Source organism: Megascapheus bottae, unplaced genomic scaffold (assembly GCF_031878675.1).
Source record: "Megascapheus bottae isolate mThoBot1 unplaced genomic scaffold, mThoBot2.hap1 H_2, whole genome shotgun sequence".
NCBI classification, from domain to species: Eukaryota; Metazoa; Chordata; class Mammalia; order Rodentia; family Geomyidae; genus Megascapheus; species Megascapheus bottae.
Window position 1 is genome coordinate 522,901 of NW_028327859.1, and position 26,532 is coordinate 549,432.

General features: G+C 35.3%; 1 protein-coding gene across 5 annotated transcripts in view; it reads right to left on the reverse strand.

Moving 5' to 3' along the window:
• The window catches only part of LOC150038948 (spermatogenesis-associated protein 17-like), a 146,314-nt gene that overhangs the window by 93,717 nt on the left and 26,065 nt on the right, over positions 1 to 26,532 (reverse strand). For all 5 annotated transcript variants that reach the window (XM_090328180.1, XM_090328182.1, XM_090328178.1 and 2 more), the window contains exon 5: positions 21,728 to 21,831. In XM_090328180.1, coding sequence (XP_090184306.1) covers positions 21,728 to 21,831 — 104 coding nt within the window. The remainder of the gene's footprint in view (positions 1 to 21,727; positions 21,832 to 26,532) is intronic.

A 26,532-nucleotide genomic window follows, 5' to 3' on the forward strand; every position in this document is an offset into this window, starting at 1 on the left:
TTGTGTGTGACCTGCCCCAAATAATCAGTGAATGGCAGAATGGAATTTAAAATCGCTAGGCTTTCAGATTTTCTAACACCTGACTGGTGGTAATCATTTCAACACAAGATAGTTTATATTGATTTAGCCATGCATATTTGCTTTTATCTTTCTCAGACATTTTTCATAGATTTCATCATAGTATTTTCATGCATGTATATAAGGTACTGTTGGTCATATTCACTTCTCATTAACCATTTTCTTTTATATTATGATACTGAGTTCTATTGTGTAAAAACCCCAAGACTTTCTGCATTATTTTTATTCTCTATTGTGGTCATAAAGTGCTTTGTTACATAGCAACTCCTTTGTACAACTACCTGATGATAATTTAAAAGAAATTAGTTACCTCACAAAATATTTTGTTATATCAATTTTAAAATATACAGCAATCTCCACCATATTTTGCCAATATTTATATATTTTAAAATATATTTTATTGATAGTATTCATCGTGGTAATAATGTATATAGTTTAGAGATAATAGCACTAATAATATAAGAGTACCCACTCGGAGGCAATGAAATAGATCCTTAAATAATACCTAGTTATAAACACTCTGCTGTGCTACTTACTAGCTATTTAGCATAGATGTGGTATAGATAATAGATAGATAGATTTATTACTCTTCTAACATGCAAAATTATTCACATATTATCTACTTCCTCAAGCTATTGTGAGGATCAAATGGCTTATCTATGAAATTCGCAGAGTAGTAATTGTTAGCAGTAAAGAGCTACCTGGGTACTATCTAGTTCATTAACACATATCATAAACTAAGAACTAGGCTGCTTGGCTCATCTGCTGCAAGTCTTTGCCTCCCTAGATCTTTGGATGATGACGTGAGGAATGTAGACATTGTGGGTAAGGTTACACAAAGAGCATGGCATCTAGTTTCCTAAAAGACACTGGGCACAATGGAAACTTTGGCCAGTGGGAAAGGAGAGACAGGAAAAAAATATGCAAGTGAATTTCATTTTCCTGTTCTTTACTTAGAATTTACTCTGAGGAGTGATTTTACCTTGACAAACCTAAAAAAGAAAAAAGAAAAAAGAAAAAGAAACTCTGTGGCTTCTGGCAGTGTTGAATGCCGTGGGGGACTCTGAAGCTAAGGCTCACTGGGTGAGGTCAGCCACCCTTCCCAGGGTGAGCTGCTCTCTCCCCTCAGGCTCCAGCTCCTGACTGGGGTTTGAAGAACACATAGCCAGACCCTCTGGATCCATGTGAAATTACTCTAAGAGGCCTTTTCAGTCCTCAGAGCTTCTTGAAATGGGCTGGAGTTTCTGCTACAGCCCAACTTCCTCTAACCTGCCCTCCTTTTCCTTAAAGATATTATCAAAAATGCTATCCAGTAAGCTCAGCCATCAAATTTGTTACCATATATGTTGTATACTCTATTTTCCTTACTCTCCTTGACTCACCATGAAAAAGCATAGGAAAACTTCAATTACTGACTGTGGTCTGCTTTGAAAAGGTTCCTAGCTGTGACATATACATTGCTTCATTTAGTACTTTCATTATATATCATTAACTGCACTCACAAGTCATCTAACCCCCCATAATTTGAAACCTAAATCTGGATCCAGATCTGACTCCAAAATCCATGCTATACTCAAAGTATACATTTTAGCCCAACTAGTAGTGTATTTAGATTTCAATAGGTTTTCTCTTTTTTAGAAGTATATTTTTTAGAATAGTATAGTCCCTTCATTATTTTTCTAAAGCAAGCATACAAAGGGGGAGAGAAACCTTTTCCACCTGGGAATAAGTTAAATAACCTATCACTGTGCCAGACCACATTATATAACTTAATATTATCTATGTATGACTATGAAATGTGAATTTTTCATTTATAGAAACAAGTCTCCCTTCCATAAAATGTAATTGCTATTTTTTTGAGCAAGTAGGGAATGCTCATGTACATTATATAAACCTACAAAAAGAGATTGGAACTGAAAACATGCTTTAAAAACTGAAAAACTTGCCCTATGCAAATCACAATCAAACCCACACAGGCTGTGGACCAATCCTTGCTCACCTCTCCATCCCACCACCCATCATACCACCTCAGGCTCACCAAACTTGATCTCAAGGCCAATTTCATTTCCCAGCTCACCATTTTTCAACTTCAAGAATTAACTTCTATTATATTTTTTGCTTTGGCATTCCTTTTGTAGAAACTTAATTCTCCTCCCACGGTTCTCAATCATATAACAATTTTGGTTTTCTCCATAAAACTTAATTTTCTCCACAAAATTTAATAAAAGTTACAATCATATATCTATGGATATATCTGTTTACTTAGTGCCTTCCCACTAGGCTTAAACTCCATGAAAAATACTTTATCTGTTTTCCATATTTATTTAAATGAACAAGTAAGATTTTTTTAAGGACCACTGTGCTGGCTAGAAATTGCTTTAAAGGATTTATTGTCTCCATGTAAGTATTTAGGTTTATGTATGTGAATAGCAGTTCCAATAATCACAGGTGTATTATGTGCATGTCGTTGCTATAATAGGGAGTTAATATAAAGACAACCATCCAGTTCTGTTCAGTTCTGAGCTTAAAGGAAAGTTAACATTATTTCTTTTCAGGCAGTAATTTAGGAAATGTTTAGGAAGTTCTTTACATTCTAAAAGAAAAAATAAACATCTCTTTAGTTACTCTTGAGAAGCCTATGTTGCAGTATAAAATAAGTCTCTTTTCAAAATATCTGGGCTGCTTCAAAGAGTTAATGACATGAAAAGAAATTGCAGTAATTTGTTCACTGTCAGGAAATCCCAAGCATGTTTAAGGTATTAAAAGAAATAAAGACACATAAATCTAATCCTTACTTTCTAGAATCTTGCAAATGAAACAGCTGATAGTGAGCTAGATTACTGACAAAATAAATCGGTGAAACAAACACAGACATCATTTCAGCGTTCATTTCTGATTGGAGAGATTGGAAAAGGCTTCAGAGCAAGGTGGTGGGCTTTAGTTGGGAATGAAAAATGAGAAGTATTTCAGAAAAACAGAGCAGAAATAGAGAGGAGTGGAGATGAGACAGGGTTACTCCCAAGAAGCCTATGCCCTATTTGGTGGACTCTTCCCACCCAACAGAAAAGGGTCAACACACATTCTGTAGCAGATGACAGGCTTCCTGGCTCTGGGTAAGGAAGCACTACTAGCAACGAGGTGCTCTACACTTAGATGTTTTGATCATATAACAGCAAGAGTACACAAGGTCATAGGGGTCAAAGGGTATGAAATTAGAGTAACACTACCTCACTGCTCACAGTGATGGTCCAATTGTCCTGTTGTTTTATGTAATGACTTTACATGCTTTTAAAAATCAGTGAGACTCCATTCAAAGATCATGCATGAAAAATCATTTCCTTCTTCTTGGATCTTTGAATCACTTCAGTTGAAAAGAAGTTTCATATGTTATTCTTTCTACAAATATATACTTTATAGTACTTCAAAGTAAAATTATATTATTTTAATTACTCTGGATATTTACTATGGGAAGCAAAGTGTTATATTGTATATGTCATACATGTGAGAACAGTAGTGAACTAAATATAGTAACTATAACATAGAACATTATTTATTGTGTTTTAAGCATTTCATAGACATTTAACCTCACATCCCCCTACAGTTGATAAGGGCAGGTATTATTTTTTTAATATTTTTATTGTATTTAATAAAAGGATTACATGATATTTGCCAGATAGAAGGTACATTAATTCACATACATTGATACCCTTCCACATGTCTTGGTCCCCATTACCCTTCCCCCCACCCCCTCTCTTTGTTTTCCCCCTTCCCTATCCAATTTCAAGTAACCAAATACAAATGTATCCAATATATGAGATAACAAAGTGAGATATTGTGACAATATGCGATAACAAAGGAACAGCAAAAGAGATGAGAGATAACATAGCACCTTAAGGACAGCAATAATTCATTATATGGCTTTTGTTTCAATATAAGGGCAGGTCTCTGTTCCTTGTGAAATGAAATCACTTTACAGATCATAAGTTGGTGACACAGCGCAGAGGCTTTCCCACATACAGATAGATCGAGGTCATCCTCTCCTCTCCTCATTGCAAATCTGTACAGAGAATCAACTATGGAGGAAGATGAGTATAAACTTACTGCATTTTTGTTTGAGGCAGAGTTCAGAGAAAAGGTAGGTAGGTATGTTTACCTTTCCAGAAGATCAAGTTGCATTTTGTCTTTACTCAGATATCATACATGTCTCTCATTTAAAAAATGATGACCTTAGCAGAAAGCAAAAAAAATATTTGCAGCAGCTTCTGCATGCAACTCACTGGACACAGGCCAGGAAAATCTCCATGCCAATCCAACACTGGCATAATGTAATGGCAACACACCATCACATTGTAAAACAGCATACTAGTTGGCTGGGAGTTTGGCCTAGTGGTAGAGTGCTTGCCTAGCATGCCCGAAGACCAAAGTTTGATTCCTTGGTACCACATATATAGAAAAAAAGCCAGAAGTGGTGCTGTGGATCAAGTGGTAGAGCTCTAGCATTGAGAAAGCCACGCACAGTGCTCAGGCCTGAGCTCAAGCCCAGGACTGCAATAAACAAACAAATAAACAAATAAATAAATATAGTATATTACTTGCAATTAAAAAATACCCATTGAGCTTTGAGAAAGGGTTTAATAACCATATGAACATCAAAGGGATTGCCATTCACTGTACTGTTGGATTAAAGAGAACCCAACTTAAAAAAAAAAAAAAGAACTCAACTACATTTCTTTTCAGTGCTATCCCAAAAGGGGCGGGAGGATATAGAAGAACAAAAGAGAAAAAGCTGGGAAATATTGCAAAGGAGTAATGAAGAAAGTAATGCCTGTATAAAAGTTTAAATGATGTTTATCAAATCATTGTATTTTCATCACTGCATAATTTCTTTTTGACAAAATTCATTTTTCTCTAGATATGCATATATTCCAGAAATTATCACCCTAACCTGTCACTATTATGCATGCTATTATCCCATACTCTGTAAGATTTTGTTATAAGAATTATACTATTTCAAAATATCATCTGAGTATTTATTTTGAATTTGCTTATTTTGAGCAATAGAGTACTTATAATTACATAATGGCTTATTCAATAACTAATTCATATTAGTATATTATATAACCTAATATTTATATTGTATATGCTTTTAGGATCGTTAAGTCTTTTCATTATAGAAACTTTTAAATGGAAGAAATGTAACAAGAAGGATAATCAGATTTGTATTTTTAAAAGATCATTGCATTAAGATTAGGGAAGACAGACAGATAAAGAGTAAAAACAGAGACTTAGGATAATGTTGATCAAGCTTCTTTACCAATGAAATGGAGGGATCTTATAATCAATCTTGTGTTTCTAGCTCAGGTACCTAAGCGAAGAATGATCCAATTCACCATATGAAAAGAACATTTGGAAAAGCGATTTGTTGATACAGGAATCTGAATTGATGGATATGGAATAATGAGGGGAGCTTTGGGGTCAGGGAATATTTGTATTTATGTATTTTACAAGAGCAGGAGTTAGAGAACTGGAAGGGATTGTCCAGGGCATGTAGAGAAAAAAGATAAATGACCAAAAAGAGTGTGCTAATAATTTGGGCTTTGGAAGTAAATAAAGGGAGTGTTTAAAGAAAATAGAGAAAAAATATTCAAAAAGTAGAAAGGAAACTAGGAGAAAATGAGTTCAGAGGATTCATGTAATGAGACACAAAGCAGTGGTTAATAGTACTTAACATCATTCTGCTTTCATGCCAACCACAAAGGGCACATATTCCACAAGGAAGTGGAATATTGTAATTGTTCAGCAACAGTGAACTTTTTTCAGTACAAATTCATGACAATTTAAACGAATCTTGTTTAAAATGTATATATATATATGAAAAAATGTATCTATATGAAAGTGTATAGTATAAATATACTATATATGATTTTGATAGCTGAAACCAGAATATATTTTAGAAATGGGTTTATTAAAATACAACAACAAGCATCTTATTTTTTGTCTTTATTTCCACAATATCCATGGTGCTCTACATATGTCCTTGAAACAAGGAACAGGGACAGCATAGTTTGAACAAGTGGCCTAGCTGCTGGAGTTCATAAATTTTGCTCAGCTTTGGATGAGTTCAAAGAATTGCCATGTAAGAAAAGCCTTACAGAGGGAATTTATCTGATTATGGCAGTAATAATTACCCAGCTGTTTATTGCAGATAGAGAAATAATTCATGTAGGCAATAGGCCGTGGTGGCACTGACACTCCACATTTAGTAAATATGCAAACTGTTCACTTCTAATTAACCAAGCTAGAGGATGCCCTTATTAAATGTATAAACTAAAAGTGCTTTCCTGACAAGTGATGAATTGTTACAATGCACCAACTCTTGCCACAGAATTATTGGAGTGAACTTGGGGCTTAACTTCATTAAGAGATCTTGTGGGATAGTTAAATGAGGATGGACAGCGGAACAAGGCTCACCTGACAGACAATGATGTTCGAGCTTCATGAAATGCACCTTTGCTGAAGTCCTATCTGACTGTTTAGATTCACACTAGATAAACTGTGTGACTGCTAAGTTAATTTAAGTGTGAACGAGAAGAAATAAATATAATAATGTGACAGCTCACTCTTGGAAGCTACCTGACACTTTACCTATTGGGTAAGTGTACACAACAGCCACTTACCTGTTACAACTCAAGACTGAAAAGCTCTCATTTCCTGAATTTAAAAATCATTTACCAAAAATAAAGTCTGTGTCCTAGCTTCTAAATCAAATATCTGTTGAAATAAGAGTAAGAAATTAGTTTTGATTCTGCGTTTCATTTTACTTTTACAGTTAAATACATTATAGAATAATGCATTGTTGACATTTTATAGTTGGTTTAAAAACAATGAATGATCATTTATTAAATGTGTATACAATAGCACTCTCTTCAAATATTAAGCATGTTATGGAAACTACTAGGTGGAGGAGAGCTCCAGATTCCACAAAACAAAATGAAAATCTAATTAAATGGAGACAGGATCTTGCTATGGAGTTAAGCCCAAGCTAGCCTTGAAATTTGTCATCCTGCCCTTCCAGCCTCCTCTTAAGCGAAAGAAATGCAAATCAAAACAACTCTGAGATTCTACCTCATTCCAGTTAGAATGGCCATAATCAAGAAATCCAACAACAGATGCTGGTGAGGATGTGGCCAGGAGGAATCACTACTACACTGTTGGTGGGAGTGTAAACTCGTTCAACCACTATGAAAGCAGTATGGAGGGTCCTCAAAAGACTAAACATAGATCTCCCCTATGACCCAGCAATTTCACTATTGGGCATTTACCCATTGGTCCAGAAACAAGGGCATACTAAATCCACTAGCACAACGATGTTCATTGCAGCACTATTTACCATAGCAAAGTTATGAAACCAACTCAGATGCCCCTCCCTAGATGATTGGATTATGAAAATGTGGTATTTATACACAAAGGAATTCTATGCTGCCATCAGAAAGAACGAAAATGAACCATTTGTAAGGAAATGGAAAGACTTGGAAAAAATCATATTAAGTGAAGTAAGCCAGACCCAAAGGAACATAGGCTCAATGGTTTCCCTCGTCTGTAATAATTAGTACACGTCTAGAACTCTCCTAGAAGAGGATTACAATACTTCAAACCCTAGATACATAAGACCTTATAGGATGAGGCCAAATTAATGGACCTCCAGGACATGGACAAGAGCTTCATTATAAGTGACTATTGTTCTTTATGTATTATGTCTTTTTCTCTTCTCTTGTGTTGCCCTTTGGTTAATCTCATATTGTTACAGTATCCCACTTTGTCACCTGATATATTATATAGATGCTTACTTGTTTATTTGAAATAGGAGGGGGAAACTGAGGGAAGGGCGTGTGGGGAGGGGGGACAAAAACATAAGAAGGGGTATCAATGTATGAGAAGTAATGCACCCTCTATCTGGTGATTATAACTGTAACCCCTCTATACACAGAAATTAAAAATAATTTAAAAAGAATTGTAGGCACTAGTCATCAGCTAGTTAAATTACAATACTTCAGCAATTTACATGTAATGAGATAGATATTACATATACTATACATATACTAATTATATAGAATACTTAATATATAATATTTAAATAGGATATGTATGTGTACATATAATGAGTAGTTATTTTATACATATTTAACATAATATATTATATAAACATATATTACTAATATATATAAATTAGGCAATATATAATACTTTAGTCACCTATTATTCAAATATGTGATATATTGGAATCACTTGAAAATAATATAAAATGTCATTAAAAATTTTAACAGAAAAATAAAAAGGCTCATAATATACAATTAACAAGTAATATGTAAAATCTGTTTACAAAACCTGAAAAAAAATTATAGATGAACATTTAAAAAGACCTTCGCATCTATGAAGAGACTCCATGACAACAAGTCTCAAATTATAAAAAAGTACTTTTGTCTCTATTCTATTCTGAAATTTTAATTTAAACACACTTAAAACTAAATGATATATATTTGGAACATGTCAGAATTGTTCAAAATTTAGGGAAACAAAAAGTAGTAAAATAAGTTACAGTATTTTTAAAACAAAATAATATATAGGTATTTAAGCCATGTGATGCTACCCAGAGTGCAGAAAGAGATAAGTCAAATAACACAGACATTCTGAATCAGACAGGAACATGTGAGGACTTACAACATAACAAGATGGCACTTGTCAGCAAGAGATAAGTCAAGTATCTACTAAGTGCTTGTTGGCCATTTCAAGTCCACTCCCTTTATCAAATAAGATTGCACAGGGTTTTTAATATCAAATATTACAAAAGAAACTCTATACCTATCAAGAGAATATACCTATCAAGAGAATATACCTATGACTATTTTTAGAGTCACACAAAGAACTCATCAAAAAATTACTCATGACTGTGGCTACAAAAGGAACTAAAAGCTTGGCATGCTAGAAAATGTCCATAAATATATTTGAATGACAAAAGTAAGCAAGATAACTATACTATAGAAAACAATTTCTTTCCCTCACCTAAAAAAAGCCTTTTTACAATAATGTAGGTAAGTAAAAATTTCCCACTAGTATAACCAGGTAAACTGAACAAAGAGAAACGGCATACATTAAAAATTACAAGTAAAAAAAAACCCACATCCTTAAATTTTTAAAAGTTAAATTTAAAAATTCAACTCATGTACTTTATTAACTTGGCAAAAAGTTTTAAAGAGAAAGTTAAAAGCCAGTTTGGACAAATACATAAGGAATCCTTTGTATTGTTGGTAGAAGTACAAATTGATCATTTCATTGAGAAATATTAAAAGATGCATTTTAATTTATAAAATACACTCCAACTTCTATCCGAAAACCTCACTAGAGACGTATTCAGGGAAAAGGTTACAACATAAATGTGAATGACTTTAGGCAGCTAAATATTATGCAGTGAATGTCCATTAATTATAGGTAGGACTTAAAGTTATAATAGAAATACCTTCTTTTTCTTTTCCTTCCTTCCTTCCTTCCTTCCTTCCTTCCTTCCTTCCTTCCTTCCTTCCTTCCTCTCTCCCTCCCTCCCTCCCTTTCTCTTCTCTTTTATCTATCTGATCTATCTATCCATCCATCTTATCTGCATTGAAATGTTTGACACAATTTATATTTATTAACCTATGTTACTTGTCACAGCATAGGGGACTTCACTCACTCTTGTTTCCTTCCATGTCCAACTGTTGGAAAAGTAATTTAATGTGACTGGAAGATAGCTAGAGCCAATGATCTGTAGAGGGTCATCTTGGGAACAGAGATTCAGAGCTTGGCCTGGCCAAGGTCTAATACCAATGGATAGAAGGTGCCTACACAATGAGTTTGGAAGTGACTGGGGAAGTTTGTGTATCTCTCATTATGCACTATTTGAAAATCCATTTATTGGAACATGCATACTATATAATAGTTTCTGGGCTTTATCTATCATAATAAGGATGAATTTTTTTGTCTCTCATATGTCTTACTCATTTATCCTATTTCTTATAGGCCCAGAAAGATAGATTTAATAGGGTTCCCCAAACCTACAACATTATTTAGTCCAATTTTTTAGAGTTCTGACTGGTCTGAATGGTGATTTACAACCATGGATGGAAAACAACTCCAAAATTTTTCAGGGATATAAAAGAAAATTTTAGAGCATTAAAAGAATGTGCAGGGCCAGCAGTGTTGCCTAGTGGTAGAGTGCTCACCTACCACTCTCGAATCCCTGGGTACCATTCCTCAGTAGCACATATACAGAAAAAGCCAGAAGTAGTGCTGTGGCTCAAGAGTAGAGAGTAAGCCTTGAGAAAACCCTAGGACAGTTCACAGGCCCTGATTTTAAGCCCCAAGACTGGCTGAAAAAAAAAAATAGGAGTGTGTAACAAGAAGACTTGGCCTGTTTATGGGGTATAAAAGGGATAAGAAGGGATTTAGGAGAAAAAAATTAAGGAAACATTTAATAGGATATGTAACGGAACTGAGAGAGATCATGGGAACCATGACTTTAGGAAAGAACTCACATGGGTTGATGAATGGACCCAACACCGGGGCATGAACTGCAGATCACCGAGGAGATTATGGGCAATTTAATACAGGTATAAAATCTTAAAAATATATCTTTGGGGGCTGGGAGTTTGGCCTAGTGGTAGAGTGCTTGCCTAGCATGCATGAAGATGCGGGCTCGATTGGTACCGCATATTAGAAAAAAGCCGGAAGTGGTGCTGAGGCTCAAGTGGTAGAGCTCTAGCCTTGAGAAAGGCCAAGGACAGTGCTCAGGCTCTGAGCTCAAATCCAGGACTGGCAAAATCAATCAATCAATCAATCAATCAATCAATCAATCTTTGGAGGAAAGAAATGGAGGTCTCAGACCTTTTACTTTTGGGATAAACGGTTGGCAGAACTTCTGATAAGGTAAACTAGAATGGTCCCGAGCTGATTTGCTTGGCAAGAGAGTTATCAAATGCTACAGAGTTCAATTCAACATGAATTTAAAGAATTGTGCAAATTAATTTTCTGTGCTTGGCACCAAAGGTTTATGGAGGAAAACAAATTTTTGACATGGTATGTGAACACAAAAGATTTGCTGGACCTATCTAATGGATGGCACACTGAATAGTGGAGAAGCACAGGGAAAACCACCACCACCACCACCACAAAAGCCTCTAGCTGTGAAGGAAACTGGAAAAGGAACAGCTGTTCTGATCCAGAGTAAAGATGGCTACAGTGACATCTCTCTTCTAGGGGCACATAATAGCACACACACAGCATTCCCCATGCAGTATCTTCCATGACCACGCAGGAGTTGAAGAGAATCAAAATACACAGAACATACATTCCAAAAGAAAGTGTATGTTCAGAAAGGAAATGACATATAAAACATTATAGGCACGAGGTAAACCTGATTGTGATTGCCCTCTATTTATTTGGTCATTGTCTGCAGTGTCTAAATATATCCACCTAAATGCTGGGCTTAGCTAAGTACTTAATACATTTTTGATGATAACACAGCAGACTGCTTTTTCCCTTGTTATTTACCAAAAGTATAGGCATGCTCTCCCTAGAACCAGAGGTTCTGAATGAGGCTGGAATGAAAATATGCCTTTTCTTTGTGCTTACATGTCAACAACTACTCAATTATGGTGTTTTGTCTGTACCTAACAAGGAACTTACTGCTATTAAGCATGTAGTTTATCCCAATGGGCTCCTATATTTCCCATTTGTATTTCTCTTTTTCCATTTAATATTAATGTGACTTTCAGACTATGCCCGTGAAAGTTCAGAAGAATGCATACATGACAATAAAGGAAGGCAGATATAAACACTGTCCTGTAGACTTCACTCTAGGAGGCTGCTCTGAGTTGGGGAGACTGCATATTCCAGTCTAGAGGAGTGTGCTGATTTCCTTCATGTTCCTGTTTATTTGCTAATTAAAGCACAATTGGGAATGTGCTGCTTACATAGCTCAGTCTATTAAGTGACCTCAACTCCAGAGATCTAGAAATCTTTATACAGTTTTTCCCTGATGCAGAAGTGATCTTAATTTTTAGTATCTGCTATATTTACTGCATTTGTTGGCTCTGCATGATCTTCTGCCAGAGTAAGATTACTTCAAGACTGGTGGCCAAAATACTGAGGTTCTAAGGTAACTATTGAAAGGATAGGAGATTATGTTCAAATCTCTTGAATTGTGTTTGCTAGAATCCAGACACATAAGTTGTAAAGACCAGTAACTTGGTTTTTGTTTTATCCTTCAAAATAAAAACAAATTACCAGACTGCAATGACAGTAGTTGAGAGAAGTCTTACATAAATACATCAAAACAGAAGCTGTTTGGTGGTGTTTAGTTCTGAGTTGTGACTATAGTTTCCAGGAAAATCTCTTATGGAGTTTAAGAATAAACAGAAACAGAATTTTTAAATCTAAGAGAATTTGTTACAGTACAACTGAAGTTTGGACACATGAAAATAATAATGATGTCAGTGTTTTATGCTAAGCTATGATATTGGCTCTATGCATTTTATAACCAATAAAGCCACACCCTCAGCCCATTCATGCTAATACGACTGAGTTGTCTAGGGATCTGGAAAGCACTGCAAGTCTGTTTCATAAATGTGAGATTTCATCAGCATAATACATGCCGTGAAAGCTGGTAATGTATTACAAGAGACCTTGCCATTAGCATTTTGGCAAGCATGTCAATGAATCCAAGAACTTCTTAATATAAAATTAAAAGGAGAATACTATTCATATTTATAATTTCAAGTTATTCCTCACCAAAAGTGTGAAAGATAAATTCCATGATTTGTAAGGGTATAGAATGAAAATCAACCTTTATGATCCAATAGTAAATAAGCTAGCTCCAAATATACTTTTTAATATTATGAAAATTTCATAAAATTGCTTGATGGTTATCTAGAGCATTTTTAACTTAAAAGTTTTAAACATACACTCATATGCATGTGTTCCTACAAGTTCTCTATTCACACATATTATAATCTTGATCGTGACATATGAACATTACATATATACTTTACCACATTTCTTAAGCTATTGATTAGGTTAACTTATTTTTTTCTTTAGTTTTATAAAATCCATACTTTTATAATTTTTTTTTGTCAGCTGTGAGGCCTGAACTCTGGGCCTGGGCACTGTCCCTGAATGCTTCAGCTCAAGGTTAGTCCTCTACCACATGAGTCACAGCACCACTTCCAGTTTTCTGGTGGTTAACTGGAGATAAGAGTCTTTAGTGCCCCAACTGGCTTTGAACCATGATCTCAGCCTCCTCAGTAGCTAGAATTATGGGCGTGAGCCACCAGCACCTGGCTAAAATTTTATATTTTTGAAAAATTAATGTTGAACAAAAATATAAACTTGTGTAGCTTTTCAATGTATTACCAAATTTAGCATATTATCTCAGACTTAAGGAGATATTGAAAACCTTCTAGTTGCACATTTATTGCTTGAATCCAGTCTGCACCAGCTTTGATTTTATTTTGTTCATACATGTGGACCTTACATTATGGACCATATATATCAGCCTATTATTGACGGCTCTAATTATCGGGAATATGTTTTTTTATGTTGACCTCAAATCCTTTATCCTCATATTTGTCCTTTTAAAAATGGATGGTCTAAAAAGAACTGGAAAGAAATGTCATGCCTTCTTCTAAGACTTGTTATCAACACTTGTTGACTCTCCAGCCTCTTAAAATCCCAGGTTTGTTTGCTGGAGGATACAGGTTATTTTGGGGCAATGTTCAACATGATAGTGACATCTGGAATTCAACACCACACATCAAACATATCCCAACCAAAGAGCTTTTATTTTCTTCAGTCATTCAATTCATATTTCATACATGAAAAATGACACAATATCCTGGAAAAGGACTATTGTTCTTGACATCATAAGCTCTAGAGTGCCACCTGAATTCTGCGCAAGTAAAGTAGCTATACACTTTTAGTTATTATTTTAACACAAAGAACTCTATCATCCAATCTTTTATCTCTGCAGGAATCAAAGATAAGCTTTCTGAAGAAATTGAGAAAAGTCCTATGACTCAAATATAGTAGACTGTCGGAATGAAATTCAAGGCCCTTCTTTCAGCCTATACTCAAATGAAGCTCTAGCATTAATTTCCTCTATAAACCTTCATGTATTTCTGATGTTTGAGCATTCTCTAGTGAAAATGGGTTAGCTGTCTTCAATGACTTTAAGAGTAAACAAAGCCAACCATTCAACAAAACCTACTTGATGTGGGGCATTCAAATTATTTCTATTTCTTATGAGTATCAACAGACACTTTAAAATATAACCAATTGTGTGACATAAAAAAGGAAGATGGAAAGAAGAAGTTTTAAATCAGGGAGGAATTTGATAGTAAAGACCTGGGTTAAAACTTAACCTTTGGTGATCAACTATATAACCTGATCTTAGTACAATTTGTGGCCAAAGGTTTGGAGGGAACTTGGTTCTCACTGTATTCTGTTAGCTCTGTATCTTCCTGTCAACCCTTTAACTATGGCAATGGTGACATCTTCCTCTTGTTTCTGGTCTCTCAGTATAATACCTCCTTTCCTGGGTCTTTAACCCTGCCAACATCACTGCAAATCATCCTTTCTTTTAGCACTATCTGAGCCACATCAGGTGTATTCTGCTTTACATCAAGATGCTAATAACATCAGAAATGTGAGTTAGTTTATTAATAAGAAAAATGGCATGAAAAAGAAATAGCCAAATAGTGGAAATACTTCGGTAAAGTTAAAAAGTGTTACTAAAATTAAAATGCTAGTAGAATGGCAAGAAGGAAGTCTGTTACCAAAACAGAATGGAAGAAAAAGGCCCACTGTAGAAAGGAGGCAGAAAAGTGTAATAGCATGTACTACTTCTAGATGCCCTAAAATCTACTAATGAAAACACATGAAGAAATAGAAAAAAGCTGGATAAGGTGGTACATGTCTATAATTCCAAGGCTCTTGAGGCAAAGGATTGAACGTTCAAGGATAGGATGCACTACATAGTGAGACTTTGTCATAAAAAACTGAAAATACATAAATAAAAGAAAATACTGAAAAGAGAAGAAACATAGAGAAGTGAGAAAATTATCACAAAAATAAGAATATATTGGAGAACTGAAGGGTTCTCAAAACAATAAATGTAACTACTCATAAAAGTTGTCATTTCAAAGCTGGGTGTGGTGGCTCAGGCCTGTAATCCTAATTACTCAGGAGACTGAGAGCTGAGGATCACAGTTCAGAGCCATCCCAGGCACTAAAGAACGTGAGACTCTAATCTCCAATTAAACACTAGAAAACAGAAGTGGGACCCTGGCTCAAGGGGTAGGGTGGTAGCCTTAAGCTGAAGAGCTCAGGGATAGGAACCAGGCTGAGTTCAAACTCCATGACCTACACACACACACACACACACACTCGCGCGCGCGCGCGCATAAAGTAGTCATTCTCAGGGCTGGAGTGTAGCCTAGTGGTAGAGTGCTTGCCTAACATGCATGAAGCCCTGGGTTAGATTCCTTGGTCCCACATATACAGAAAAGGCCAGAAATGGTGCTGTGGCTCAAGTGTAGAGCACTAGCCTTGAGGCTCAGGGACAGTGCCCAGGTCCTGAGTTCAAGCCCCAGGACTGCTAAAAAAAAAAATAGTCATTCTGGCCTATAGACACATGAAGAAATGCTCAACATCTCTATCTATAAAAAAATGCGAATCAAAACAACTCTGAGATTCAATCTTACTCCAGTTAGAATGTCCATGATCAAGAAATCTAATAACAATAGATGCTAGCAGGGATGTGGTCAGGAGGGATCACTACTACACTGTTGGTGGGAGTGTAAACTCATTCAACCACTATGGAAAGCAGTATGGAGGTTCCTCAAAAGACTAAATGTAGAGCTCCCCTATGACCCAGCAATTCACTACTTGGCATTGACCCAATCATCCAGAAACAAGGACATACTAAAGCCACTAGCACAACAATGTTCACTGCAGCACTATTTACCATAGCAAAGATATGGAACCAACCCAGATGCTTCTCCATAAATGAATGGATCACAAAGATGTGGTATTTATACAGAAAGGAATTCTATGCTGCCATCAGAATGAATAACATCATCCCATTTGGAAGGAAATGGAAAGCCAGACCCAAAGGAACATAGGCTCAATGGTTTCCTTCATTTGTAAAAATTAGTACAAACCTAGGGCTCTCCTAGCAGAGGACTACAATAGCTCAAAACCTAGATACATAAGTCCATATAGGATGAGACTAAATGAAAGGACCTTCAGGATGTGGAAACAAGAGCTTTGTATATATGATTGTTGTTCTTAATGTACTATGTTATTTCTCTTCTCTTTTGTTGCTCTTATATTGTTACATTATATGACTTTGTTACCTGGTATATTGAATATACATTTATTTGTTTATTTGAAATAGGAAAGGAAAGGGAGAAAAACAAGATAATTAGGAGTAGGTGGGGGAGGGAAATGGGGACAAAAACATGAGAGAGCGTGTCAGTGTGTAAGAAGTGATGTACCCTCTGGTGAATGTAACTGTGACCCCTCTATACATTACAATAAAAAATGGTCAAAGAAATTTTTGAAACCTCAGGAAAAAAGAGATTATAAAATGATTATGTAATAAATGCAATGATATACCACTTGATTCACCAATACATTCATACAAAGATCACCACTATCCAGTGAGAGTGATGGTGTGTTGGGGAAGGGCTATTCTGACAAGGCCTGTGATGCTCTTCTGGGGTGTCTCTGGCTTCAGAACCACCGATCAGATTACTGTACCTTCCTTGGAGGTGCCTTGCTATTTCCATTTCTTCTCCTTCCTTCCTCCTTTCTTTATCAGATACAAATCTAAATTGTGGAATGAGTGCTTTCTCTGATTTGGTTATGTCATTATCAGATACAAATCTAAATTGTGGAATAAGTGCTTTCTCTGATTTGGTTGTATCATTCCCCTATTTTTTCTACCTTCCTCCTAGTAATAGCAGTCATTTGTCAAATGTGAACTATGTTCTCAGTGTTTCATATACTGGATTCTTTACAATATGCACAAAGTGAAAATCTCTACCTCAGTATACAGACAATGGACTCTAACTTATATGACTGGGCCGCTAGCTTAAGGTCACATGGGTAAAAAGTTAGAGAACTCCAATTCTAAGCCAGATGTATCTATATCCACCATAACTATTCTTAAGTCCTTAGATCTTAAATTTATCAGCTTAAAGATTTCATGAAAACATATGTTGACATGTTTAAAAAAAACACCTCATTACAAGAATGTGTTCATAGCCGTATTATTTACAATAGCCCATATTAGGAGTGATTCACATGTTCATAAGCAGATTAACGGACAAAAGTTTCATGACTGCCCATTCAATGGAATGGTATTTTTCAATGAAAAGATATGAAATAGGATGCATATTATGTCATAGATGAACCCTGAATACATCATGCTAAGTGAAAAAGGTCATAAAAGTGTGCATACAGCAAGATTCAATATAAATGTTTAGCATGTGCAAGAATGCTTCATGGTTATAGGGCTGAGGAGAGAAAAGAATTGGAAATGACTGGTACAGGATATAGAATTGCTATGCCACATGAGGAAAACAAGTGTTTTAAATTAAAAGCAATGGGGCCTGGAGTCTGGCCTAGTGGTAGAGTGCTTGCTTAGTATGAACGAAGATCCGGGTTTGATACCTTGGTGCCACCTACATGGAAAAAAGCCTGACGTGTTGCTAAGGCTCATCAAGTGGTAGAGTTCTAGCCTTGAGAAAATCCAAGGACAGTGCTCAGGCCCTGAGCTCAAGCCCAGGACTGGCAAAAAAAAAAAAAGAAAAAAAGCAATAAGGATGGTATTACTTTGAAATGCACAAAAAACCCACATAAACAAAATAGTTCCCTTAAAATGCATGTATTGAGTGGTGTGGGAATTTTAACTCAATGAAGGTAATACTGTATGTACATATACAATATATGATTTTATATATTATCTACTTTATATATATATGTGCTTTTAAAAACTTTCCTGACACATCAAAACAAAGGTAAAGTCTAATATTCACTAAAGATAAAAGTCTCCCTAGTTAAGTCATACTATACAAAATTAATGTGTTGAGAAATGATTTTGTTTTGATAAATATCAGATTGACATTCAAAACAGCAGTATTATTATAATCATTTGATTCATTCACACATTAAATTTGGGAGATACATTATTTGTATCTTAAATTTATGTCAAAAGATAAAGAAATAATAGTTTCCTGTACTCCAAGCTAAAATGCTTTATTAATGCTTCCAATTTGTACCTCGGTAGCTAATTTTTAATTTCATTACATAATTCTTTTCATAACCTGGGGCAGAACTTGAAATCAGGTTAGGGATTACAAAGGACATGTCTACCAGGCACAAACTCAGCCTTAATCAGTCTCATTCATCTTTGTAATAGTTCAACTCTTGGATAAGAAAGTATGTTTTCCCATGTGCATTGCATAATGTTTTAACTGTTAAATATAGAACATGTCAATTCACCCACTCAAAGATGATAATATAAACCAATGTTAAACTCAATGTTATTTAGTATCCTATGCAATTCAAATGAAAAATGATTTACTAAGTTTCTTTTTACTCTAGATAATTTAATCTCATCCAAAGACAAGGGACTGGACTAATGCCCTCATCTGCACTGAAATCCAGATATTATCAATAAGTAATTAGAATAAAATACAAGTGCTTTCAGATAACAAAAAATTTTAAATAGTGATAAATATAGAATAAGATGTTTTAAGTAAGTGTCAAGTAACTTATATCAATGGCAAAATGCTGAAAGCAGACAGCTATATTGAAATACTATATACAAGTCAGTGTGTGAGATAATGTCTTTAAAATGGCCTCCCATCACTCTCCTTTGGGAATTCATTCCTGTGTAAACCCCTCTCTTGGAGTATGGGATAGACTTAGTTTCTGGGCTTAATGGATAATAGTGAAAGCAACTAGATTCATTTTGGATATTAAGTTACATAAATGTGGTTACCATCTTGATGTTCTCTCCTGGCCTCTGGCTTACTTGCTCAGAGGAAGCTAATCTCTCCAGGTATAACTGCTTTTGGACAGGCCCCATGTAACAAGACACTATGGTGTAACAGCCAGAGGAATTACAGTTCCTAAAAGTAGATTCGGAATGACTCTTCCTATCCACCATTCAAAAGAGGCAGCCACCTTGGCTGACACCCCAATTGCAGCCTCAGAGAGATCTCAAGCCTAGACACAGGGCATAGCTGCTTCCAGATTTCTGATTGGGAAATCATTTCCAAGCCATTTTGTATATAATTTGGTACACAGTGCAAAGGAACTAGACTATCTAGAGTCCAGTATTTGAATTTAAAAAAATAAATAAAGGGAAAAAGCAATTTAAATATATGTTGTGTGTATTTTTCCATCAGGAGGAAAAATACTGCATTCTCAATTAAAGTAATAATCCAAATAGATGTTTAAAATTTACAATTTAAAAATAACTAGTAAGGTAGAACATGTGTGATAAAAACATATGCATACACACACACACACACACACACACACACACAAACAAACAAATGTAATCATAACCCTTCTCACTTTGAGAGGTCAGTACATCCAATGATCTGAAAATAATGGACACTTTGCTATGTCTAAATGCCCTGGGGTGAGATATGATTCCAGTCATATGTACTATGTGCATTTAATCCTAGGTTACCCTTACCTTCTGTTTCATGCATCAAGCCCATTTACATTTTGTGTGGTATTTCCCTAGTTTCTGCACAACTTGCAGGACTCAGCTTTGTGCCTCTGAGAAGTTCCTCTAAGCCCATGACTCCATCCTGTCTTGACTCAACCATTCAGTTTTCCCTCAGGTCTTTCTCCTTTGGGCTGTTTCTAAGGCAACTTGTACAATGTCAGTCATTGGCATTTATAACGTTGCTAACATAACATAAAATGGAAATAAAATGATTTCTACTAAAAAGCTATATACTTAATGACCATTTGGAAATAATAAAACTATTTCTACCATTTAGTCCCTTAAAAGCCCACTAGCTAAAAAAGGGTAACAGAAATACTCAGACTGCACCTTGTATGAAATGCTTAGAAGCAGAAGTATTTTGGCTGTAGGATATTTTAAATTATTGTAAAATGTATGCATAATTTACCATTTGAGCATTTATAATAAATGAAATAGAGTATTTTTATGTAGGTTAGGCTGGCTTAAAATTGACTCTATAGCTCAAGCTGGCCTTAAATTTGTGATCCTGCTGAATCAGTCTGAGCCTGCAGAATACTGGCATTGTAGATATTCACTACCATGTCCAGCTTACATATAGCTTATAAAACTGTATCATTTATATCTATAACATGCATAAGAAATAGAAGATATATCTTATATTATTTGGGACATCTCCATCAAAACTTTTTAAGCAAATTATTATAATTTGTCAATCCTAGGAATATTAAGTAAAATAATATATGTGGAACAAATTTTGAAAAATATTACATAGGGGCTATTATTTACCATTTCCTTTTTATTGAGTAACATTGTAGACATAAATCCTTAGGATGGGGGCATACCACAAGAGGATTAAAATTTCTCTCACAAAATAGTGAAACGAGGGCTATAGAATGCCTACTTAGCAAGCCCAATGTCATGTGTTCAAACATCAAAACAAATAAAACCAAGGAAAAGTAATAAGAAAATTTAACACAAAGCACTTTGGAATAGTTGAAAGAATAGTATTGAATACATAAGAATATGGTGTCTTTAGCTTTGCAGACATTGACAGCAGATACCTCATAGTTTAAATTGATTTAATCTTACCTTCGCAGGTAGATGATTTTTTAATATTTTGAAAACAGGCAGTATTCTAAAACTGACAGCTCCTTTTTTCATAATTTATATTGTAATTAATAGAGGGGTTACAATTATATTCACCAGATAGAATGTACATTACTTCACACACATTGATACCCTTTCTCATGTTTTTGTCCCCATTTCCCTCCCCCACCCCCTTCCTTGATCTTGTTTTCCCCCCTCCCTTCCCTATTTCAAATAAACAAATAAATGTATATACAATACACCAGATAACGAGATAAGATACTGTAACAATATGAGAATAACCAAGGGACAACAAAAGAGATGAGAAATAACATAGGACATTAAGAACAACAATCACACATTACATAGCTCTTGAAAAATTGACAGCTCTTTTTTAATATATTCCTTGATATTTTCTTCTTTGAGAAGCAAGTTTCTAGAATTAAGTTCTCAAAATATATCTAAGAGTTTTACTTATGGTTTCATGTGTGGAATTGCTTTATAGATAAACCTACATCAATATAGGATGGTTTCATAAAACTAAAGATTTTGCATAGGAACAAGGTGTTCTCTCATAAACATATAACTATACAACATATAACTGGAATTATATAACGATCTCTTATCAATACATTTCTGCCTAAAGCATCACAAAATTCCAGAACTCATTTCTAAGTCTAGTAATAATGCATACACATTGATCTCTCTTCTGTAGAACCCTCATGAGTAGGTGGTATTACTTACCTAATTGCATCATTGGTCTCTGAGATAGCTTTCAAGTACTGTTTCAAATAAAAATAATTAAAGAAGTACTTCCGAATCCTATAGCCTCGCCATCTTCTCTGAACCTGTTAGTGTAAATAAGGAGATAAAACATGCACTGAACATTTTTACTTGAAACACAAACTTCAAAGTCAAACTTATGTGTGATAATTCATATCGAGCAAAGTCTTAGGCTTTCCACTAAAAAAAATGGTAGTATGTTATTTACAAATGTAGATTGTATTCACAGATGTATAATAAAATATTACACAGCTGAAATTAAGTATAGGGTACTGCAACGATGTATAACTGGCTTTTAAAATATTTAAAGGTTATCTTATAAAGTCCTATCATTTCCACTAATAGGTTAGCTGGCTTGAAGATTGTGTTTGGTGCCATTAAAGTAATTGTAAATTCACTTTTTCATTCAGTGATAACAAAATCTTTAAAATATTGACATATGTTTTTGCTTTTGTATTTGAGATAGGGTCTCACAATGGAACACAAGCTGGCTTAAAACTTGTGATAATCAAGCTTGGCGTGGTGGCTCACGCCTGTAATCCTAGCTACTCAGGAGGCTGAGATCTAAGGACCAAGGTTCAAAGCCACCCTGGGCACAAAAGGACCTGAGACTCTTATCTCCAATTAACTTCTAGAAAATGGGAAGTGGTAGAGCAGTAGCCTTGAGCTGAAGAGCTCAGGGACAGTGCCCAGACCCAGAGGTTAGGGTGGTAGCCTTGAGCTGAAGAGTTCAGGGACAGCACCCAGGCCAAGTTCAAGCCCCATGACTCACCACCCCCACCCCGAAAAAAAAAAAACAAAAAAAAAAAACCTTATGATAATCCTGCTTCAGACTTCACAGAGGTAGGGTCACAGGGAATGGGTTACCTGCCAAGGCCTATGTTTCACTTTAGTCATAACATCTTAAGACTTCTTTAATGAAGACAGCAGTAGCTAATGTTTACTGTGCAATTATGTGCCAAGTATTATTCTAAGGGTTTTGTTTTTTAGTTCCATTGATAAATTTAATCTTAAGGATACTTTTATGAAATGAATTTTCCTCCTTCATTCCCTCTCTCCTTCCTTCATTTCCTTTACTTTCTTTTCATCTTAATTTCTTTCTTTCATCCTTCCTTCACTCTTTCTTTCTTTCTTTTGATGGGTGGTTTGAACTCAGGAACTCATTCTTGGTAGGCAGATACTTTACTGTTGAACCATTCCTCTAGATATTTTTTTTGCCAGTCCTGGGCTTGAGCTCAGGGCCTGAGCACTGTCCTTGGACTTTCTCAAGGCTAGAGCTCTACCACTTGAGCCTCAGCACCACTTCCGGCTTTTTTCTATGTATGTGGTACCAAGGAATCGAACCCGGGTCTTCACGCATGCTAGGCAAGCACTTTAACCACTAGGCCAAACTCCCGGCCCTCCTCTAGATATTTTTAACTAGTTATTTTTAAGACAAGTAATGGCTTCCTGCCTGAGCATGTACTGGGCCTGTGAGCCTCATGTTTACATTTATTATGACATAAGATGCCATGTTTGTGCCTCTATGTCCACTTATTGGTCAAGAAGAGGTTACTCAAACATTTTTCCTGGACTGGCCTCAAACCATCTATCTGCCCAGCAGATAAATACTTGTAATATCTCATATAGAGATAAGAAAATGCCTACAAAAAGAGGTCACATAAATTTCCTTTAATTACACAGCTAATAGCAATAGATCCAAAAATGAAATTTGTTGTTCAGCAAACCCATTCTTTAGTCTTTTCAAAATATGATTGGAAAGGAAGTAAACATAATTTTTGAAACATTAAAACAATGATAATCTGTGATATCAATTTTACAGGGAAAATACAGTGAACTTACCTAAAGGAATTTAGAAGAGGAGCAGCACACATTGGAAAATACTAACTGAGCCATCCATAAAGATTTAACTTGTCCCCCTATAATTTTCCAACATTTTATTTGTCTATATGAATGCCTCACAAGTTACAAAAAATTCTGAGGACATTAAATCTTTGTCTCTTTCCAGCTAAGAGAACACTGCCTTCTCTAAACATACATTTTACTCAAATAGGAATGGATACAAGTAAGACTAGGACCTACTTTATTATTTTCTCCCCAAAGTCTATGCTTCTATAGCTAAACATTGTTTATTATGAAATATTTATAACTAGAATCTTGACAGAAATAAAAAAATAGGAATAAAGTTTAGGTGAATTTGTATCCTGTAATTTTCTCTGTATTACAATATGGCAATTAAAATATATTTTACAATCATTTTTCATCTGACTGACATTGTAAGAAAGTATTTTTAGAGGCTGGGAGTTTGGCCTAGTGGTAGAGTGCTTCCTTAGCATGCACGAAGAACCTGGGTTCGATTCCTCAGTACCACATACATAGCAAAAAGCCAGAAGTGGTGCTGTGGCTCAAGTGGTAGAGCCTTAGCCTTGAGAAAATCCAGGAACAGTGCTCAGGCCCTGAGCCCAAGCCCAGGACTGGCAAAAAAAAAAAAAGAAAGTATTTTTAAGTTTATATAATAGTGAAGATATGCAAGACAATCCATAAAACAAGCCAGAGACTAGTAATAGAAAACATTACTATGTCATATAGCAATAATTATAGAAAATGTTTTCCAAAAATACTTTTCAAATTATCCTATTTGAGTTGTTCTTCTATTAAAAAATAGCTTTTCTGATATAATAAAGTACTGAAGTCTGAAAATTTCTTTAGTCTGACCAAAATCACATTATGGTTGATGAAGAGGAGGAATTCAAAAAAATCACTTTATAATAAAAATAATAGCCAATTGGAATGCCATACATACATGTGTTTTAATGCATATATGTGAGCATTTCCTTGGCTCACATGATCTAAACATACAGCATCACTGTGGAGGTGAAGATTATTATTAGCCTCATTTGAGAAAATAGAAAATTCATGCCTCAAAAAGTTTAATAATTGTCTAAGGCCATATAGCTATTTGAAAGGATCCACATGTTCAGCGGTGTTACTGCCAAGTCACCCCTGCTCAGCAACAGAAGTGACTCGTGTTGCCTTGGGGGAAATGGGGCGATATCCAAGAGTGCACAGGGAAGACCTGACTTTGGGAGAAAAATTTAAACAAACTTTGGATAAAATAATTCTCCCAGAAATAATAAAAATTGCGCCTCAGGGTACTGAGAAGGTGAACAATGGCAGATTCTGTTCATGTAACATTAGAGGAGTAGGTGTGCTAGCTTATTATTTTATTCTGTTCTGATCTATTGTGCTATTTTATGTCAAGACAGTGCTGTGCTATGTAGATAAGGCTGCTATTGTGGCCCAGGCTGTTGTGGAACTGGTGACCTCCTGCCTCTGCCTCTTGAGTTTTGAAAACACAGCTGTGCACCACCATACCCAGCTAAGTATGTCCATTTCCAACAAAAAGAGATCTGCAGGAACAAAAACTAAAGCTACCTGAAAATATTGTGCTAAAACCAGATGGTTTTCTGTCATGGACTCCTTCCTTCTCCATGTCCAGAAATACCCGGAAACAACATTGAAACACCCAGGAACTCTGCTTATGGTGTGCTCTCGAGAAACCTTCCATTGTCCTAATATCCTAGACATTTAGCCGAGGCAGGAAAAAAATCCTTCTAAGACAAATTCTTTTATTCATGATTAGGTACTAAAGAGTATAGTAAGTAATAATGGTTAGGATAGTAAGCTAAAACCCATCCACAGGAAGGTACAATCAATCAATCTTTAACTGGCTTCAGGCAGGATGAGTGTGTAAAAGTGCTAAAAGAATGGAGCATCAGAGTGGGCAAGGAAGGTGTTATCAGTGCAGGAAAGGGACTAAAATTTATTGAGCTCCATGAATGTGCCAAGTATTATATTTAATGCTGAAAGTTTCACAATATCCTTGTGAACAAGGCATGATCATGTTCAGGGAAGAAACAAAGGGTAAGTAATCAGCCCAAGGATACAAAACCAGTATGAGTAAATGGTGGAGTCAGGAAAGCAGTTCAGATTTGTCTTATCTTATAGCCCATGCTCCCTCCAATAATATCTTACAGACTAAACAGACAGTGAGTTCTTTCATTTTTAAATATACCCATTTCTTATATTATAGAGGGCCCAGTTTAATAAAGGATAGATATAAAAAGATTCACTATAGGTGGAGATTCTACCATACTTCATTCTATAAGCATAAATGAACTTTGGACTTCCTACATTTCCTGTTGATTTTCTAGCAGTAGTGAGTAAATGTAATTTTTTAAGTACTGTTCAGAAGCAGAGTAAGTTTTAATACGATTTTTATTTCAGTCCAAGGTGAATGGGTTACAACTTTCTAAATAAATAATAGTAAAATAGCTAATATTCATGTCCTTCAATGTAATTAGCAACTTTCAGAACTGATTGGTATAAAACAATTATTGTCATCGATCAGCTCTGAATAGATAATGTTAAACAAAGTCATCCTGTGCTCAGCAGATTACAGCTTGTTAACGGGCAAGTTCTAAATGACCTCTTAAGCTAGTCAAATCAATGATGCATATTTCTCATTAAGTAACATCAAAACGTAAGTGGTCTTATAAATAATGTTTATTTTAAGCACTAAAACAAATGGCAAAACCTAGATGTATCAAAAGCCATCTGCTCATAGAAAAGATTTTCCTCCACTGGGTTTTTTGTTCTTGAAGAGCTATAGTAACCTTAATTGACATGGAAAGAGATTTAAAAAGTATCTTCTCTTTCAAAATTAAAATGAAGACATAGAAAACAAATTCACTGATAACATACCT